General features: G+C 56.9%; 1 protein-coding gene across 5 annotated transcripts in view; it reads left to right on the plus strand.

Moving 5' to 3' along the window:
* Positions 1 to 19,590, plus strand: part of PLXNA1 (plexin A1) — a 120,332-nt gene that overhangs the window by 83,640 nt on the left and 17,102 nt on the right. For all 5 annotated transcript variants that reach the window (XM_054216380.1, XM_054216382.1, XM_054216384.1 and 2 more), the window contains exons 12-23: positions 77 to 267; positions 3,826 to 3,977; positions 4,343 to 4,463; positions 4,782 to 4,918; positions 5,467 to 5,634; positions 6,529 to 6,622; positions 7,099 to 7,338; positions 7,519 to 7,662; positions 8,412 to 8,646; positions 10,006 to 10,148; positions 13,375 to 13,631; positions 18,009 to 18,075. In XM_054216380.1, coding sequence (XP_054072355.1) covers positions 77 to 267; positions 3,826 to 3,977; positions 4,343 to 4,463; positions 4,782 to 4,918; positions 5,467 to 5,634; positions 6,529 to 6,622; positions 7,099 to 7,338; positions 7,519 to 7,662; positions 8,412 to 8,646; positions 10,006 to 10,148; positions 13,375 to 13,631; positions 18,009 to 18,075 — 1,949 coding nt within the window. The remainder of the gene's footprint in view (positions 1 to 76; positions 268 to 3,825; positions 3,978 to 4,342; positions 4,464 to 4,781; positions 4,919 to 5,466; positions 5,635 to 6,528; positions 6,623 to 7,098; positions 7,339 to 7,518; positions 7,663 to 8,411; positions 8,647 to 10,005; positions 10,149 to 13,374; positions 13,632 to 18,008; positions 18,076 to 19,590) is intronic.

Consider the following 19,590-nt stretch of genomic DNA (forward strand, 5'->3'; position numbering starts at 1 on the left):
TGCCCTTCTCCCCAAAACTCTGTGCCCGTGGGCTGGAGGGGCTGTGCTGACCCCCGTACTCCTCCTGCCATTGCAGCCCACCTGTACAAGTGCTCGGCCCTGCGGGAGAGCTGCGGTCTGTGCCTCAAGGCTGACCCGCGCTTCGAGTGCGGCTGGTGCGTGCTGGAGAGGCGCTGCTCCCTGCGGCAGCACTGCCTGGCCTACGAGAGCAGCTGGATGCACGCCAGCAGCGGCAACAGCCGCTGCACCGAGCCCAAGATCACCAAGGTACGCGGGGACGGCCAGGTGGTGATATCCCGTGCCGGGGAACTGGGGGGGAAGATGGGGATGGAGATGGGGATGGGACTCTCTGGTGGCACCTCACAGCAGCCAGATCTGCTCGGTGTTTAGGACTCAGCATCTGTTGTCGTCACTCTCATTTCCAAGGCTAAAACCTTCTCTCCATCACCCCCGTGCGCTCGGCTTTGTGGCCCATCTCCGACATTCCCACCGCTCCTCCTGCACGTGGGCGGAGGATCCCAGGAAAGCTGCGGTTCTGGGTTGCTCCTCCTCTTGTCGCCGTGTGCGCCGGCAGTTCATCATCCCCTTTCACTGACAGCTTTTATGACCTTCGTTTAATAAGATTGCGTGTATTAATGTTCACATGCCTGTTGGGCCGAGCTCCAAGTGCATGAGGAGGGACTGGTGGGTATTTCTGCTGGATACCTTCTGTTTACCCGCGGCTGGCCGGCCTCAACGGTGTTAATTACCGGAGTCTTAGCACGGGATCTGATCTGTTTGGGTTTCAGTGTCTTATCTGATGGAAGCTGGAAATGAGAGTCGTGCCTTTTCCCTGCGCCGCCTGCCTCTCGCAGGGTACCGGCGCTGCAGTGTGCTGGGTGGCAGCCAACATGGGGAGAGGGGGGTATTCCCCCACCGGGCATGTCCCTGCCTGCGAGGAGTACTGCCTGCAGAGAGTTGCCTGAGGCTGGCGGAGTGCTGGCAGGAGAAGGGATCTGTTCCTGTGGGAGTGGGATCGAGCCCCAGAGCCTGCATCTGTACAAGGAGATCCGCTGTTGTGTGCGGCGCTGCAGGGCTCCCCGTCCCTGGTGGCTTCCTACCCTGCTCAGGCTGAACTTCCCAAAGCTGGACCCCTGCGGATGGTGGGACCGAAGACCGCAGTGGCCGGGTGGTGACTGGGGTGGCCTTGCTGCAAGCTGTGCCCTTTCCTCTTGTGCTGGCATGGCCAGGGCTGCGGGCATGCACACGCATCCCACTCACAGCAGCTTCCCAGCAGCTGGTGGTGTCCAGCCTCGGTGGCAGCTCTCCCGCCCTGAATCGTTATGAAATTTTGCAGTAACTGCAGGTGCAGCAGAAGCAGATCTGTTAGCAGGTGGGCTTGACCTTGGTGCCGCTCTGCGTTAGTCCCCTGGGAGCTGGCGGTCGCTGTGGGTGTGCGTAGCTGTTGGTGTGATGCTCCTCCGGTAGCCTGCTGCTTCCCACAACCCCTGTCCCACACTCCGGACTGTGGGCAGGCTTGGAAACGGTCCAGAGAGCAGCCTGGTGCAGAGGGGGCAGCATGGGGTGGGGGGGGAAAAGAGGGATTTCACAGGGATTTCAGGAGGAGCTGAAGCCCAGCCCACCAGAGTGCAGGCGTCTTCATGGGCGGTGGGGCTGGGCTGGGCGATGACCGTCTTCACACCTTTGGAGTGAAGAATCACTTACCCATTGCTCAGTGGTGGGGACAAGCCCCCTTCAAACCTCTTGGGGGATCCTGCCTGGTGCTGGCTGTGACCCTCGGAGCATTATCTCTTCCCTTGGGAAGGGGGAACCCCTTGGCCTCGGCACCTCCTGGCCCTGCTGTGGCTGCCGGAGCTGGGAGCGAGCCCACTGCTCGCGCCCACCAGAGCTGTTTGCTTGTTGATGTAAAAGGACCCTGTGAAACCAATTAGCAGAAAAGCAGCGGTGTTTGTCGGGGCCAGGGGTTCAGAGGTGGAGGGGGGAAAGGGGAGGCTCAAGCATTCCTCGCTCTCCTCGTCAGCTCCCTCCTCCCGCACACCTTGTTTAGCCGTGACCTCTCTGTGCTGGGCGGCCAACGATGTCATTTCATTCCTGGGCTTGTTTCTCCCCAAACGCGTGGCCCTTGTCAGCTTTGCTGCGGAGGAGGAGGAATCGAACATGCCGGAGCAGCTTTTAACACTCATTTAGAAACACCAAACAAACAGCCGCTTCTTGCCAGCCTCCCCGGCGGAGCTTGATTTAGGGGGAAGACCCAACCTGACGCTGGCTGCGGATGCCATAATGAGCTCCGATCCTGGAGCTGGGCAGGGGCTGAGCCGGGTTCGGGCAAACAGTGGTTCCCCGCAGCCCCGCAGGGTTTTGTCGCCGTGTAAATTGTGAGTCGTAGCTGCCTTGGTGGGAGCCGGGGCCCCAGGCGCCGATCCCAGCTCTGATGCTGTCCTGGGACGTGTCCCGCAGGCTGCCTGTGCGCAGGGGGGACCGGCTGCCCCGGTTTGGACGTGCTGAAGGTCATCAGCCCGGTGCAAATCCGGAGGATGGCGCTTAACCCCAGTGTCGATGGCTGTGGCGGGGCTGTGCAGAAAGAGCCCTTGGCTCCATGTGTCCCACTGGGGATGCGGACAATGTCTGCTGCTGTATGTTTCCCACCCTCTGCTCGTCCACTTCTCCTCGCTGCGGGAGTGATGTCCAGGAGCGAGCCTTGCGCGAGGAGGAAGAGCAAAAGGAGGAGGAGGAGGAGGAGGCCCCATCTGGCTCCGGCCCCGGGGTGGCAGCTGCCCAGATTTGCCAGGAATGCAAAGAGCTCGCACGTGCTCGCTCCCAGTGTGAGCACGGCCGTAGTGTGAGCCTGTCCAGGCGCTGGGTTTAGCGCTGGCAGAGGTGCCTCCCGGTGCTAGAGGAGATCTCCGCCAGCGCCGCAGGAGCGCGAGCATCGCCTGCGACAAAATGGTCCCTTTTCCCGCACCAGGACCCACCTTCCTCCTGGATCTGCATTATTCTCTCCTTCATCTCCTTCCCACAGCTGCCTTTTCCCCTGCTCTGTCTCGGTGTCACGAGGGACCCAGCGCCGTCCCCAGCTGGGGCGCGCAGCCCTGCCGTTCATCCCGGTCAGTGCTGCAGGTGGGCGCTGGGCCCCGGGGCGGCTGAGCGCTGGTGTAAAACCGCCTGTAATTGCCTGGTTGGAGGCAGCGGTGGGCCCGTGCCTCTGTTCATCCCTCATCCCGCCGCCGTCTGTCAGGCCACACCTGCCCACTTTATTGGGCATCATCATCCTGGTAAATGAGGCGCAGCACCAGGGTGAGGTCCCCTCCCTTCCCAGCCGGCCTCGGCACAGGGTTTGGTGGCGGAGAGAAACCCTTCTCGCCGCTGTCTGCCATGCGCAGGGACCTGGGGGAATGTTTTCTCCTTTGAGGACATCTTGGACGTAGGAACCTCATCTCTGGGTATGTGGGACCTGGCCAAAAGCCAGGCAGATCCACGTGCTTCCTCGCCGGCACAGCTGGAGCTGTGGCTGACACTGCCCTGCCTCCTTCCCAACTGTGTCCTTGTCACCTGCGAGGGGGCTCCATCTGCAGCGGGGTGTCCAAATCCCAACCCTCTTCTTGGACACATCTGGCATCTTCTGGCTTGTTTTTGGGGGAAATTGTGGACACAGCTGCCGTTCGGGAGGTCTTTCTGGCTCTGTGGGCTCCTTATAGACGTGCTGGCATTTGTCATCACCCTTTGCTCCTTGCCCCTCATGGAGGGGTAACACACATCCCACAGTTGCCCGAGCGAGGTGTCCCCACGGCTCTGCTCCTTTGGCTGATGGGCCATGCTCTCTCCTAGCTGTCCCCTGAGACTGGCCCCAGACAAGGAGGGACCCGTCTGACCATCACTGGAGAGAACCTGGGCCTCAAGTTTGAAGATGTTCGCTGGGGCGTTCGAGTCGGCAGAGTGGTCTGCAACCCCATCGAGAGCGAGTACATCAGCGCTGAGCAGTAAGTGTCCGGTGAGGGGTGGGCGCACTCCAGATCACCTTGGTAGGTGGGGGACAGGAGTGCTGATGTTCAAATGCTGCCTGTGGCTGCAGAAGACGTGGAGCTGACTGGGCTGAACTGGGAGAGGAGTACCTGCTGGTTGTGGTTGCTCTGGGAGGAGCCCAAAGGCTTTGGGGATGCTCCCCCCAGGGCTGGCAGTGCCAACAGCCACCACCTTGGTTTCTTGTGAACCTGCTGGCACCTGGGACCTTTGTTTGGTGTCAGACCAAACCTGAAGACCCTTCCTCAAGCTGGTCCATCTCTACCATGGCACAGGGGTTGTCTTGGTGCCAGGGCACTGAGGGTTCCTTCCTCACATCCCTTAGGATCGTGTGTGAAATCGGAGATGCCAGCCTGAGCAAGGTCCACGAGGCGCGGGTGGAAGTGTGCATCCGCGACTGCTCGCCCAACTACCGAGCCACGTCCCCCAAGAGCTTCACCTTTGTGGTAAGCCCCGTGCCGGGATGCAGGGCTGGTGCGGGGTGGTTTGGGGTGGTTTTCATGGCAAATTAGAAAACTGGCCATCATTTCCCTGTGGGGCAGGCGGGGATCTCTGGGCAGGCGTTGGGTTGTGCCGGTTGAATTTTTCCAAGGCTGCTGCTGCCCTGCCTCCCTGCTGGCACTGCCAACCCTCAGTGCCGTGTCCCACCACTGTCCCACAGGTCCCTCTCCTCTGTGGCCCCGTCACGTGCTCAGGGCTGCTTGGGGACGTGGGTTTTGGTCCCCAGCCCGTCTGACACCAGGACTGCTCTTTTCCTTTGACAGACCCCCACTTTCTCCCGCGTGGTCCCAGCCCGGGGCCCTCTCTCCGGCGGCACCTGGATTGCCATCGAAGGCAGCCACCTCAACGCTGGCAGCAACGTCTCCGTGACCATCGGGGGACGGCCCTGCGCTTTCTCCTGGTGAGGAGCACAGAGGGTGGAGGAGGATGGGTGACGGTCACCTCCGGAGGCTGGGAGCCTGTGCTGGGGGGCCAGTGGCAACCCTGGGAGCCAAACCCCACAGGTGGCCAGAGGCATCTCCCCCCGAAACCTCTGTGTGTCAGAGGCTGCAGGAAGAGCCCAAAGAACGGGGTTTTTTCTCTAAAAGCACAAAGCCCTGAGGCATGAAGTGGATAATTTTTAGATTAGGGATGATAATGGAGCGGCTCTTTAAATATTTTCCTGTGGTAATTACTGGTTATCAGCCCTAATCGCTGCTGTTTGCAGCAGCCGCGCGATGGGAACGCTCAGGAGCTGCTCAGCTTTTCCCGGCTGCCTTTTGTTTCATTTCTTGGGTGTTTTTTTTTTTTCGTTTTTTTCCTCCTTTCTTTCTTTTCCTCTGGCAGTTTCAGAAGGGGAGAGGGGCTGGGGCAGGGGGCTCATGGGCAGTATCGGCCCCCCCCTGGCCGCCCTCGCCTCCCTCCTGCCCGCGCTCTGATGGGTTGATGGGTTGTGCGTTTGTGCCCCAGGAGAAGCGCCCGCGAGATCCGGTGCAGGACGCCCCCCGGGCACGCCCCCGGCGGCTCCCCCATCCTCATCAACATCAACCGGGCAGAGCTGAGCAACCCGGAGGTGAAGTACAACTACACGGAGGACCCCACCATCCAGAAGATCGATCCCGAGTGGAGCATCAACAGGTGAATCGTGGGGTGTCTGCAGGGAGCTTGTGGGACGCAGGGGGCTCTTCTCCACGTGGATCCCCACCCCCATCCCGATGGGTAGATCCCAGTGCTGCTGTGATAGCCGCTGGGCCATGCTCCAGAGATGTGGCAAGAGGAGTGTGAGCAATGGCTTGGCACCGGGGCCCTGCAAAGTCCTGGCCTGCAGTGCTCAGCCTGGCAGGGGGCAAAAGCAGAGAGCGCTTTGGAGCTGCTTAATTTCCGCTTGACATTTGGCGGTGGCGAATAAAATTAAAATATTTCCCATCGGGGGATTTTTTTGAAATGTTTACATATTTTTCTAAAAGGTTTGAATTGGCTGGAGAGAAGGCGAAGGAATCCATTAAGCTCTAGCGCCAAGGGAAACCTTCCCCAGGGTGTTGATGAGGAGTGAGCTCCCCAGGGGCATGGCCGAGCTCTCCGGGACCACAGGGCTTTTAACACCAAGCTGTGGAGAAAACCTGCTAGGGCTCAGCCTGCCCTGCCACCCGCTGTCTGCATGGTGGAGAAGGGGGTGGCAGATGGGACCTCCTCCTCCTCAGGATGCTTTCCCATTGTGGATGCTTGGTCTCCTTTAGCTTGGGAGCTGCCTTCAGACCCCAAACCTGGACACAGTGTAGGGCATTAGTGTTAATTGGCAAGTTTTGTATCTCTAGCTGCCCCTTGGATCAGCTGAGATGATTTCGTGGTGGTGAATGCCAGATCCTGCTGGCTGTGGTGACAGCTGGGTGGGATGAAAGGTCCCTGGGGCATTGTGGTGCACCCAGGCTGGGGCAGGTGGGTGTCTGGCTGGCGAGGATGGGCGCTTCCCTCCCAGAAGTGGGGACCCAGTGCCACACTGCCTCTCCTAACCCATTATCTCCATGTCTCTAGCGGTGGGACGCTGCTGACCGTGACTGGCACCAACCTGGCCACCATCAAAGAGCCCAGGATCCGGGCGAAGTACTGCAGCTCTGAAAGGGAGAACGTAAGTGGTGCTGGCTGGGGCTGGCGGCAGAGCACAAGGAGGAGGGACGCTGTCCCTCTGCAGTGTAGGGCAGAAAGCGCATCCCTTGCCCATCAGGTGTGATGGCCTGGAGGGGCTGAGTTCCCAGGGCTGCCACCCAAAAAGAAGCGCCGATCTCCCTGCAGGACCTCCGGCCGGGTGCTGCCAGGAGAGGGTCGAGATCTGAGCGTGCAAAACTGTGCGATGTCTGCAGGATAGTAACAGAAAGATCCCATCCCCAGCAAGCTCCCACCTGCCACCCCTCGCACATCCATTGCAGACAGGAGTCCCTCTGCCCTGGGGTGGAGTGCGGTGCCTGTTGATGTAACAGCACAGGACAGGAGATCCCAAGTCTAAGCCCGATGTCCAGAGCTGCTGCTTGCAGGAGATCCTGGTGGAGTGTGATCCTGACCTCCCTGTTGGGAGCCAGGTCTGACCTTGGTCTGTGCCCCCTGCAGAACTGCACCGTCTACAATGACACCACCATGGTGTGCTACGCGCCCTCCATCGACAACCCTATACAGAGCCCTCCGGAGGTCGGCGACCGTCCAGATGAGATCGGCTTCATCATGGATAACGTCCAGGCCTTGCTGATTGTCAACACCACCAACTTCGTCTACTACCCGGACCCTGTCTTTGAGCCGCTCAGCCCCACGGGGATGCTGGAACTGAAGCCCAGCTCTCCCCTCATCCTCAAGGTAAGGCAGCGTGCAGCCAGGGACTGAGGGGTGGGGACATGTCCCTCTGTGGAGGTGGCTTTTCGTCTCTCCTGGGGCAGATTTCCGCACTGCGAGAGCACAGATTTTCTTTATGTTGGGTTTTTTTAAGTGTTCCCCATTGCATGAGAACTGACAATCTCATTCCTTGTTCCCTCAAAGGGCCGGAACCTGCTCCCGCCGGCTGCTGGTAACTCCCGCCTTAACTACACGGTGCTGATCGGAGACACTCCCTGCACCCTGACTGTCTCCGAGACCCAGCTGCTCTGCGAGTCCCCCAACCTCACCGGCCAGCACAAAGTCACGGTAAATGCCGGCACCGCTGCCCTTGCTTCTCGTGTCCCACGTGTCACAGAGGTTTAGTCTCTCTCCTGGCACTGGCCCTGCTGCGTCCCTGGCCCCAGATGAGGACCCGATAGCCGGTGCACGTGCCGGAGCATCTTCAGGCACCTTCCTGCTGCTCCCTGGGCATCGCTCTCCCTAATTACCTGTTTGGTAGGACCAAATACTTTGTCCCCTCCCCGGCACGCTCAGCTGGGCGTTCCTGTGCCCTGGGTGGCCCTGGCTGGCCCTGCCAACAACTTCGCTTCGCTGCTGGGTGCCAAGGCAGAGCCTGTGCCAAGGCAGTGGGGGGGGGTTCCCACCCTTTCCCCCGGTGCTGGTTCATGCCGTAAGGAAGGCTCCTTTGTTTGTGGGGTTGTAGCACAGCAGTGCTCACGCTCCAGGACGCTGCCAGGTTGAAAGGGACCCGGCACGGTCCCCTCCAGGCTCCCCACCCGTGGGGGAACTCGCTTCACATCCCATCTGGTACTATAATGTTGTCTGAATGAGACATCAAACTCTCTGCCCGCTCCAGCAGCATGTCCTGCATCCCATTAAAGTGCGCCGTGCTGCTCCGGACCGGCTCCTGCCATTCCTGCTGTTTTCCACATCCTTTTTCCCCCAGGCTGGGAATCATCCCCCAGTTCCCAGCACAGTGGGCACGGTAGGGAGGGCTGCCCTGGGTGCATGCCCCCTGACGCCAGGTCCTTTTTTTCCCCCTCCCCGTGGTGCAGATCAAGGCTGGAGGGTTCGAGTTCTCCCCGGGGACGCTGCAGATCTACTCGGACAGCCTGCTCACCCTGCCCGCTATCATCGGCATCGGCGGCGGGGGTGGTCTGCTCCTCCTCATCATCATCATCGTCCTCATCGCCTACAAGCGCAAGTCCCGGGATGCTGACCGGACCCTGAAACGCCTCCAGCTGCAGATGGACAACCTGGAATCACGGGTGGCCTTGGAATGCAAAGAGGGTGAGGGATCCTTGTGCCACTAATGTGGGGGTCTTGGAGGGTCTCCTGATATCCTGAGGCTCACTGTGCTCCCACCCTTTCCCTGCTGCCTTCCAGCGAGGCGGTGGGAATGGGCAAAGCTGCTTTGTCAGAGGAAACTCATTTTACGTGGGATCTGGGGATTTTTCCAGTTAAGGAATTCCCCTCCTTTTCTCCAAACGGGAGAAAAGAAAGAGGGTAGCGAAGGCTGCCTGGGTGCGGGCAGTCGGTCTCTCGTTATGTGACAGACGGATGCTGTGAAATTGGACAGAATTCCTTGTATGATCCTTCTGATAAAACCTAATTGCCCATTATCCCCCTGAGCTGGCTTCCGAGGCCCCGACCCTGCCAGCCACAGCCAGCCCGGGCGCTGCGGATGGAGCAGGCACCGAAAACAAGATAATAAAAAGGGGAAAGAAAGAGAAACCCTTTGGTGCCCCAAATCCCCATCCCTGCGCACGCCTGCGGATGGCACTGGTGACAGGGAGAGGGGAGGGAGCGGGTGGAGGGGATGGTGTCTTGTCTTCCACAGCTGGCAGATAAAAGGATCTGCTTTTAATTAAAAGGCACAATCTCTTCCCTGCCTTTTCTCTTTTCTAGTCCCACTAGTTACAGATAAGATAGCATGCCTTTCAAGCTGACGGTTTGTTTTTTCTCATCAGGCTGACGAGCCTGCAGTCCTCTGCCTGGCTTTCAGCTCCCTTTAAAGTGCCGTTAATTTGATTTTTCTGAGGGTTTTCTCCCCCCCCCCCGCCAACACCTTTCCCTGGTGCATCTCCAGGACTCCTCTCCCGTCAGCTTTTCCCTGTAGGTGCAATTAAAGGTTCAGGACCCCCCCTGCATCGCATTCCCTTGGGAGTTGCAGCTGCCTCTGCTCGGATCCGGAGGTGCCGGGGTGGGTGTGTTTAAGCTCTTCTCGTGAGTAGTATTTAGGTCAAAAAGAAACGAGGACATTCTTGTGGTTTAGGCTGGCGTTTTCCCCCAGAAGCTCTGGCTTTGTTCAAGCCTTGTTGTTCCCCGCTGCCCCCAGCATCTGTGGGAGGCTGTGAGTGCTGAGAAGGGGGGATTTGAGCCCCCTGGGAGCCACGATCCTGTTCCCAAATCTGCCACTTGGTTTATTCTGGGGAAGTCATCCCCACCCTCCGCAGCTCAGTTTCTCCATCTGTGAGATGGGGACGGAGATCACAGCCTGTTGCGGGGGGGATGCAGACCTGATTCACGCCTGGGGGAGGGGGTGTCTCACCCATGGGGTGCTGGGGGGTGTGGCGGAGCCTGGGCGCTGATGCTGTGCTGCTGGGACTCCGGAATGTGTTGCTTAATTCTGCTTTTCCCCCCTGCCAGCCTTCGCTGAGCTGCAGACTGACATTAACGAGCTGACCAACGACCTGGACGGGGCTGGCATCCCCTTTCTGGATTACCGCACCTACGCCATGCGGGTTCTCTTCCCAGGGATCGAAGACCACCCCGTGCTGAAGGAGATGGAGGTGTGGTACCGTCTGCCTGTCTGTCCCTTCCCAGTCCCCTGCGCGAGTCCCCGTGCCCCAAGCGTAGGGCTGCAGAGATGCCTTGGTTCTGATGCTGGCAAAGAGCATCCCGCTGCGTGGCAGGCGGCGCAAATGGGGACCGGCTGCCGAATGGTTACTGTGCTCTCTGACATTAATATCAATATTTATATTAATATCATTGCTGCTGTCATTTTCTACAGCACTTGCTTTATTCAATTGGGTTTGTTTGATGCCTGACCGGCCGCTCGTTTCTAGCAGGCTTGTCCGACATCGCCTGCTTGCTGGGCTCCGTTTCTCCGTGCAGAACCCATCCTTGGCATCCTTCCCCTGCTCCCCAAACCAGCTCCCTCTCCTCTCCCGGCCTCCCCACATCTGTTTAATTTAGTGCGTGCAATTGCACAGCAATTGGCTTCTCATTTGCTGGGCTGCCGAGGCCGCTCTTGATTAGAGAAAGGAGGGGGGGTGACCTTAGCTTCCCCTCGCTGTTGACCCGGCACAGTAATTAATGTCGACGGGGGCTTCACAATGCATTTAGGAGAAGTAATCGGCGCTGGTGCGAGATGCACGGTCGCTAATTACAATGCAACAAGCTCTTACCAACTGCAAACGCACGTGCTGGTGTTGTACGCCAGCATGGCTACAGCTCGAGGCCCTGGCCCTCTGCCTGCTCTCCTTCCCTGGTCCCTAATCCCAGCTCTGGAGGGCGGCAGGGACCCCGTTTCCATGGATTTCCCCTTGCAGCTTGGGTTTCCGGATGCTCAGAGCCGCAGCAGGCGTGAGCGTAGCCCTCCCTGGGGCACAGCCCTTCCTGTCTCTGCGAGCGCCTGGCTCTCCCCTCACCTCCGCTCTTGCTCTTAAGGATTTTCTCTAAAGAGAGAGGGGTGGAAAGGCTATCAAAAACGGTATCAGAGGAGGAATTTTTCATTGGCCATGGCAGGCTGGGTGGGATTTTGTCCACTTCCAGCTCCTAATTTAAAACATCCCGCTGGAGACAGCATGCCGGCTCAGCCTGGCCTGGGAAAGAAGAGGTTAAAGTTGCAAAGGAGGGGAAAAAAAAAAAAGGAAAAAAAAAAAAAAAGAAAAAAAAAATCCCCCAAAGAGATTAAATAAAGCAACTACAGTTGTGTAAGCTTCATATAATTTAATCACGTTTGCTTTTATTTGTCTCTTTACTCAGAGTGTAACATTAGCTATTGCAAGTGACGGGAAGGAAACGGCACTTGCTCGCGCACAGGCTAATCTGCAGCGAGCATCAGGCTGTCGGTACCCGCTCCCTTTCGCTTCAGGTTTTGAGGGGGAGGTTTGTTGCTTTGTGCGAATTTAAGCCTGATTAAATATTTAATTCAGTATTGTTCATTTATTTCTGCTAATGATCAGCGAGTTAAACACGGGGGGCCCAGGGAGGCAACAGGCATGCGGGAGGCTCGGGCATTGCCATGCTGCTTGTGATGGGGCTTTCAGGTCCTCCCGTGCTCCCTGCCAAGGCTCCCATGGGATGGTCACTGGTGGACAGGGCCCGTTTCCCATCTTATCGAGATCCTCCTGCTCCACTGAAGGGATAAAGCCTCTCGTCCCGGGGTCTCCTTTGCCTGGTCTTGGCTGCAAAAGCACCAGCAAACGCGCAGGGGTGGGGATGCAGCCCGTCTCCCTCTGCCCCAGTTTTACTGGTGGGTCTGGTCAGTCTCCAGCGCAGCGGCTGTGCTCCAGCCAGCTCTCGGGTCTTCCTGTGCTGAGGAAGCAACCGGCATTTCTGCATCCCTGCAGGGAGCAGCCGACGCTGCTGAACCTCCGGCATCCGCCTGAGTTACCAGCATCATTGCAGTGAGGTCCCCGCGTCGTCTGGAGGGAGGGACTCCGGGAAACCATCATTTAAAGCATTTCTGTTCCTAGCAGGAGGTTTATCCTCTGACCTGCATTAGGCAAAATTGAGCCACGTGCTTGCTGGCGTGGTGCCTGCAAGAGGAACCCCGAGGACGGGGACAGAGAGGGTTTGTCACTCCCCCATCACCCTTCTGGGATGCTCTGGGGCAGGTTTTCCCTCTCACCTGGGTGATGAGGGTGACAGTGGCGCTTGGAGGCTCGTATCACAGTATTGACAAGGACTGGGTGGGAAACGGGGATTTTGTCCAGTGGGAAAGAGTATTTTGGAGGGGGAGGTTACAACCATGAGGAATTTTGCTGAACTGAAGAGCTTTGATCCAAAGTTTTGATTGAAGTGAAATGATTTGATGTGTCAAAACCCTGTTCTTCATTTTGAGTTGGTGTTTTGAAATGAAAAGTGTTGTTTTGTCTCCCAATATCGACATGAAATGAAATTTTTCACTTATTCTCCCAATCAGGAAGACAAGGGAGGAAAAAGAAAAAAATAATTAAAATTGACGTTTTACCGCAGTAAAGCTTTTATTCAGAGGAAACCATCTTTTCTAATGGGAAAACGTTGTGTTGTAAAAATGTTCATTTCTGATAAGAAATGTGGTCAGGGCTGACCAGAGCTGGGCTGACGATGGCAGTGCGGGGATGAAAGCATCCCAGCCTAATCCCTGCTGGGTCCTACGTGGCCAAGTATGGCCAGAAATACACCTTCAAACATCTCAAGAGGAACGGGAATATTCCAGGCTGTGTCTGGAGCGGGGCAGAGCCAGATTTCTGCTATTTGCTTCCCTGTCTCAAATCCAGCCCCCGGCCCCCTAAACCAGGCGGGTTTGCTGCTGGCGGAGCTCAGGGTTGTGGCTTTATTTGCTTTCTGTGCAATACCCGAAGCGCGTGTTGCAGGCAGTCACTTGGGTGGGAATTGAGCTGCTTGTTAGCTGACACTGAAAATTGTAATTTGTGCGCGTGTTTGGGAGAGAAAGAGTGTTTGTTTATGGGCGGGAAGTGCGTGTGTATGCCTGCACACGCGTGGGAGAGAGTCTTTGTATGGAAGTGTGTGTGTGAATACATATATATATATACATGGATGCCCTGAGACCGTGTTAACCTGATGCTGAGATATTGCAAACTAGATAATGCTTCTGGAGGAAACCAAGGCTGATCACCAAAGAGGAAGCTTGGTAGTATGGAGAGAGCAAATCCAGCTGCTTTTTTGACCCTTTTTCATCCTTTCCTCTTGGGGGATGAGGGTGAATCCAGGGTCTTGTGCAGCCCAGCCCCCTTCTCATCGCCCTCTCCCTCGTGCCCATCTCCCAGCTTTGCTCTATCCTTGCAGGTCCAGGCGAACGTGGAGAAGTCCTTGACCCTCTTTGGGCAGCTCCTGAACAAAAAGCACTTCTTGCTGACCTTCATCCGCACTCTGGAGGCTCAGCGGAGCTTCTCCATGCGGGACCGCGGCAACGTGGCCTCCCTCATCATGACGGCGCTGCAGGGCGAGATGGAGTACGCCACGGGTGTGCTGAAGCAGCTCCTCTCCGACCTCATAGAGAAGAACCTGGAGAGTAAGAACCACCCCAAGCTGCTCTTGCGGAGGTGAGTGACCATCCGAGAGGTTGGAGCTGTGGGACTGTGCCCAGGCTCTTCTGAGTGTGTGGACACGAGCTGGTGTCCTTTAGGGATGCCATCAGTGGTGGCTTTGGTGTTGTCTGTGGCAATGTCGGCACTGGGTCTGTGGTCAAGCATTTCCTTGCCTCTCTGCGTGCAAGTACGAGAGGGATGTGGGACCGCCTGGAGCCATCCAACTCAGGAGTCGCCCATGGGATGTTCTCGCTTTGGTTTGGCCCGTGTGGGTTCATCTTGTCTGGGAAGGAGAGAGCAAGATGGTCGGCAGTTGCCAGCTGTGTAGGCGGGTGCAGGGAGGATGCACATTGGTGTCAGGTGCTGTTGTGCATCGCTGCAGCGATGCTCTCACCTGCCTACCCTTCTCCAGGTGACCAGGCCGTCCCCTGCACCTCTCGGCACCTGGGGCAGCGCTCACCTTGCCTGGTGGCTGCCATGCTGCATGGGTGCCTCCGCAGGCTGTCAGCAGGCAGGAGTCCTCCTTTCCCCGCTGCCTCCTCGGGGCTTGCCCACCTTGCCAGGCACAGGGGGGTTTTCCTGGGAAAGCCAAGCGGATCTTCGCAAGCTGGGAGTCTCGCCGGGGCCGGGGGGCAGCGTGAGCAGGAGGCAGCCTGCCAAGCCCTGTTGTGAGTCTGCCTGGCCCATCAATATTTAACGATAGCTCTGAGCTCTCCTTCATCACGGGCTGATGAATATTGAAAGATACACCAAGTGCTGAACAAAAACAATTAATAAGCTCCACCGGCCCAGCTCGAGGCCCTCCGTGCTGTCTTCTCCCTTCGCATGCTGTGCCGTGCCTCCTTGTCTCCACCAGCCCGGTGCCACCAGCCTCCAGCAGGGATGGCTGAGAGCCACAGGGCTGGCATGTCACCAGAAAGGCTCAAGAAAACCAGAGCATCTTTCAGACATCGACCAAAGTTCGTGGCATGGCCAGACTGCACAAAGCCTGTCGGGTTTTGTGCCTGGCCCTGGGGAGACGCCTGGAGAAGACACGGGTGTGACCCGGTCCTGGTTACATCCCTGACACCTTCCCTTGGCCGGTCTCTTTAGGCACATTGCTTTCTTACTCTCTCTGCTTCATTTATCACGCTACACGGGTGCCCCTAATTTCTCAAAGGACCTCGTTAGCAATGTGCCAGGGAGGGGGTGCGGTGCAGACCTGTGGCTGGCCGGGAGAGGGCTGTGTCTTGGAGGTGCCGACCCCTGTCCCCATCCCTGTTCCCCGAACACACATCCTTTTTAGGCTTTTCCCTTCTTACTGTCCCTCCATGACACCAGGCTTCACTGAAATATTTAAACCACGTTTCCACCTCCTGGGTCTCCCAGAGCATCATGAAGCCGCTGCCATCGGAGCAAAACTCCGGAATGAAGTAAATCAATAAAATATAAATAAAAGGCAGTGCAGGGAGGCCAGCAGCCGCAGTGGCTGAGCCGTGGGAGCGGCAGAGGGGCAGAGCCCAGCCCGAGCCAGCACGGTGAGAGCCGACAGCCCGAGGACTCTCGGTCCCCAGCCATGGAGCTCGAGGGCCCATCGCAGGTGGAGCTGCAGGAGGCTTAGGACAGGGACGAGGTTCCCTGGCCGGTACCTTGCTTGTGCCTCCCCGAGTGATATTTAATGAGGAGACTTCGCTCTTCCTGTAGCCACGTTGTGGAGCGAGCGGTGCTGAGGGTTGAGCTTCTCCATCCTTTTGATTAGCGCTGCTGTTGGGCGTGAGAGTGTGCTTACCGCCCAGGGCAACTGGATTAACATTGATCTAACTGGGGAGAGCTGTTATTTATTTATTTGGTTATTGGATAATCCCTCTGTTGCTGTGGCATCTGGCTCTATCACGGATAAAGACAAACATCCTCTGGAGCCTGGGTGGTGACACTTCAGATGAGTGCTACGGGCTTGTCTGTGAAGGACCTGGTCTGGGGCCGGGGAGGGTGTCTGCTGAATAGCTTCAGTCCACCCCGTCCTTGGCTTTCTCCCCACATCCCTTCTCCATTTTTCCTTCCCCTTGATGGATTAATCTTTCCTGGCGGGCACTTCCCTCCTCTGGAGGCTCAAATATTACCATCCCCTAGTGGTTTAAGGAGAACTGTGCTATTCCAGGGAGGCCAAAAAGGGCTAAGCCCCATTAGCACCAGAGAAAGCCTGGGATGGGACCATACGACCCTAAGTCAGCTTGAATAAACTCTGGGAAAGTGGATTTCCTACCCCAGCCATCTGGCCATCGGGAACTGCTCCTGGCCCATCTGCCAGGCATGGCATGGTCGTTGGGCAGCGCGTGGCATTGGGCAGTGGGCCTCCTCCTGGTGGCTCTGAGGTTTGGATTCCTTCTGGGTTTTGTCTCTTGAGTCAACTTGTCTGTGTCCCTTCCCCTGGTGCAACAGGAATGCAGCCACATTCGTGAGTTATTAGTATTGCTTGTGCTTTCAGGAGCATCTATGGTTGCAAGTGGCTGATCTGATGATTAACGGGTGGATAAGCTGAAGAAGCGTGACCGGAGAGGGTTGGGGGGCTGGCTGGCATTTTTACTTTCAAGGGAGTGAAAGCCGCTTTAAAAATAATGGATGTGTTAAGGGGAATTTTAATCTTACAGCAGCAAGATCAGGCTGTGGTGCAGAGACAGGTGCGTTAAGCTGCCCTTGTAGGGCTGCATGGTTCACCTGGGTCCTGTGTCACCCTCAGCCCCCTCCATGCCAGGCTGTCCCTCTCCTCTGCTGGTGCGGCATGTCCTGGCTGCAGTACCGCCACCCCGAGGTCCTCACGTCCTATTCGGACCCACCACGTCTCCTACCCATCCTGCGGGATCCTGCTCTCCCTCTTGGGCACATGCTGCGCGGTGATGGTCCCAAACAGGCACAAGTGACTCCCCTGGACCTGCCCTGCCATACTGCTTTGGAGCACGATGGCATCTGGATTTGAACCACACTTTAGGAGACTAGGGGCAATATATAGGCTTTCTCAAGGCAGTTTTGGCTGCTTCCTTCAATTGCATCTTCAAAAGCTGAGAGACAAAACTCTATTTTTAATCTCCCTTTGGAGCAGGTAGTTGCAGCATCGTTCACTGCAAACTCCTACGTCACCACCCCACTCCGAGGAGACACACAGAGACCCGGGATTTCCACCATGCGGGCAGGGAAGGGTTAAATCCCAAGCCTGGCACAGTGTCTTTGCACAGTGCTCCAAAGGTACATGGGAAACAGCTTAAGCTTCCAACCACTGCTCTTACTCCTTCCTCCTTTAATCTCCTTGTTTTCAGCTGAATTAGTACTGAGGATAAGTTTGACCAAAACCATATTGGGATCAAAGTCTTGCAGACCTAAATCCAGCAGTGGCTTTAACCAAGGCCGTGTGCCGGTGGACCGGTGCCATCTCTTTATGTTGCAGGGCTCTCCATCCCTGCCGAGAGCCAACCAGATCCAGGCCCAAGGGTGGAGGCATGTAGAGAAGCGAGGGTGCAGAGTGTGGCCTCCTAAAGCTTCTCCATCACCACCGCTCAGTGCCAAGAACCAGATGTCCTCTCTCTCCTCCAGCAGTTCTTCTGAGCAGACCTTGCACAGGCTGCTGGGGAAAAGTCTTTATCCCTCTGGTATTGGTGATGATTGTCCTCTTACTCCACTGTGGGTCCTGGGCTTTCAGGCTGTAGAGATTAAGGGCTACTTTGGGGGTTGCAGGGAAGTCCCATGTGATCCAGTAGTGGTGAGCCTGTGTCAGGGCAATAGCGACATTGAGTGCGTTGCAGGAGCAGAAGTCAGCAGCAGGTCCCAGGTGGTGAAAGGGGCTTCCAGCTACATCAGGCACAGGGTGATGTGGGAGGAGGTGCTCCTGTCATGGGAATGCGGGTCAGGATCTGACTTTGCCTTGCAACCTTAGCTCTTCCCTTCAAGTTTTGCTTTAACTGGGGAGCTTGAGGTAGGTTTGGTGACATTTCCCTAGCTTAGGTGTCTCATACAATCCTCCTGTGGAGGGAGCTGCCTGGTTCCGGTGGGACACGATGGAAGAAACAAACTTCACTGAAGTAGAAGGTACCAGGGAGATGCAGAAAGCTGGTCATCCCCTGGGCGAGCCTCCCCATGGGACAAGGTCATGCTTGGCTCTCCAGTTCTCCGAATACGATGGAGACCAATTTGCTTCTCCCTCCTGGGTGGCTGCTGTAGCTCAGCCTTCTGGATGGGCAGGCTTTCCACTACGGCTTTTGCTGTCTGCTTGTGCCCCTTTGCTTCGAGGCTCCTGCCTTTCCACGTATGACCTTTGAAAGCCAAAAATAATTGAGCCACAGTCCGAGGCTGAGGTGGCAACGGGTGAGATCAGAGACCCTTAATATCCTCTGCTGACAGCTTTGCTCTCTGTCTTCCCTACAGAACGGAGTCGGTGGCAGAGAAGATGCTGACGAATTGGTTCACGTTTCTGCTGTACAAGTTTCTGAAGGTGAGTTTGGGAAGGGATGGCAACCCCGTGCGGGCAGGGAGGTGGTTCCTGCCTCGATGGCATGGGCAGTGTGGTACCCAGAGCCTGGGCTGACGTGCTCCTCAGTGCTGCCGCTCCCTCCCGGAGCAGAGATCGCTTCCCAGACCTCCGTTCCCATCCTGTGTTTCTGAGATGTGATTAGTGACTCTGGGTCTCCTTTTGGGGAAATAGCTGAGAATGAAAAATGAAATCCAGACCAGGATTGCTTATTGCGTAGTGGGTTTGAGATCTTCTGAAGAACGATGCCTGGAGAAAAGATCAATCTGAAGCAACTCAGCTGAGTCTTGAATCCCTTTGGAGTGGTCCCTGTTCCTCCCTCCTTGCCTCTGCTTGTGTAACTTGGGAGGAAGAAGCCCCTGGAGCTGGTCTTTGCTGTAGACATGACTGTGATCGGAAGATATTTCTGCCTGTTTGAGCTGTAGTTCGATGCGCCGCACTCTTCATGAAAGGGCACTGCTATTCCTTCGTCTCTTTGACACTGATGCTCTGTGGTAGGGGAATCGTTTTCCCCAGGTGTCTCCACTTCTGCTGCTGCTTCCCCTCCAGAAGGTGCCCCGGTGGGGATGGATGCCCTGTGGGGCCTCTTGGCAGCCGGGGACACAGCTCTCTCCACTGCACGAGGGTGCAGCGCCTGGTAGCTTGAATTTGCCTTTTTCCTAATTTTATCGGGGTAGCACAGCAGGATGCCAACGCGTAAGAGCTGTTTTTACCACTGGTTCATCCCACCCATATCAAGAACATTTATTCCATCAGCACCGGTGCTTCCACCTGCTAGAGCCGCCCCAGCAGCCATGCGGGTTACACAGCCACAGCTCCAGCCCCTGGACCCCTGGCTCGGTCCTGCTGCTGCTTCGGGCTGACACCGGTGGGGTGAACGGCGCCTGCGGTCCTGCAGCTGGTTTGTCAGTCAGCAGAGCCGTTTCTTGGGATCCTGCCTGGCGTCAGCGCAGCGAGGCCGGGTGGCACGCAGCCGTTTTTGTGGGATTTCATCCCTCATTAAGATAAAGAGGGTTTGAACCATTTCCAGCCAAGAGATGAGAGCGAGCAGGAGTCTGTGCAGAACTCAAGTGATCGTCAACGAGAGGTGATTTATAATATCACTTACTCGCACTTGGCTTTTTGCCTCCGTCGAGGGATAGCCTGTATCTATAAAAATCTAGCTGTGGCGTGCGGTGGAGATTGCTTTCCAGGGGTGGGAGAGGAGGAAAGCTGTGCTGTTCATGGGCAGATGTCAAACCTCCCGACACCTCTTTGGGCCGGGGCTTTGCTCAGCGGGGTCACCCTTTGCCCCTGCAGCGGCAGTGCCTGGTGGGATCATGTAGGATGTACTCGGTGGGATTAGGTAGGACACTGGCAGATGGCTCTTCGGGCTCTGCGGGGTCGATGGGACAAGCAGAAGTAGCTCTTGGTGTGGATAAACTCCCTCAGGGCTGAGCAAAGCGTGGCACACAGCCTTTGAATGCCCACAGTGGCGTT

Source organism: Rissa tridactyla, chromosome 10 (genome assembly GCF_028500815.1).
Source record: "Rissa tridactyla isolate bRisTri1 chromosome 10, bRisTri1.patW.cur.20221130, whole genome shotgun sequence".
NCBI classification, from domain to species: domain Eukaryota; kingdom Metazoa; phylum Chordata; class Aves; order Charadriiformes; family Laridae; genus Rissa; species Rissa tridactyla.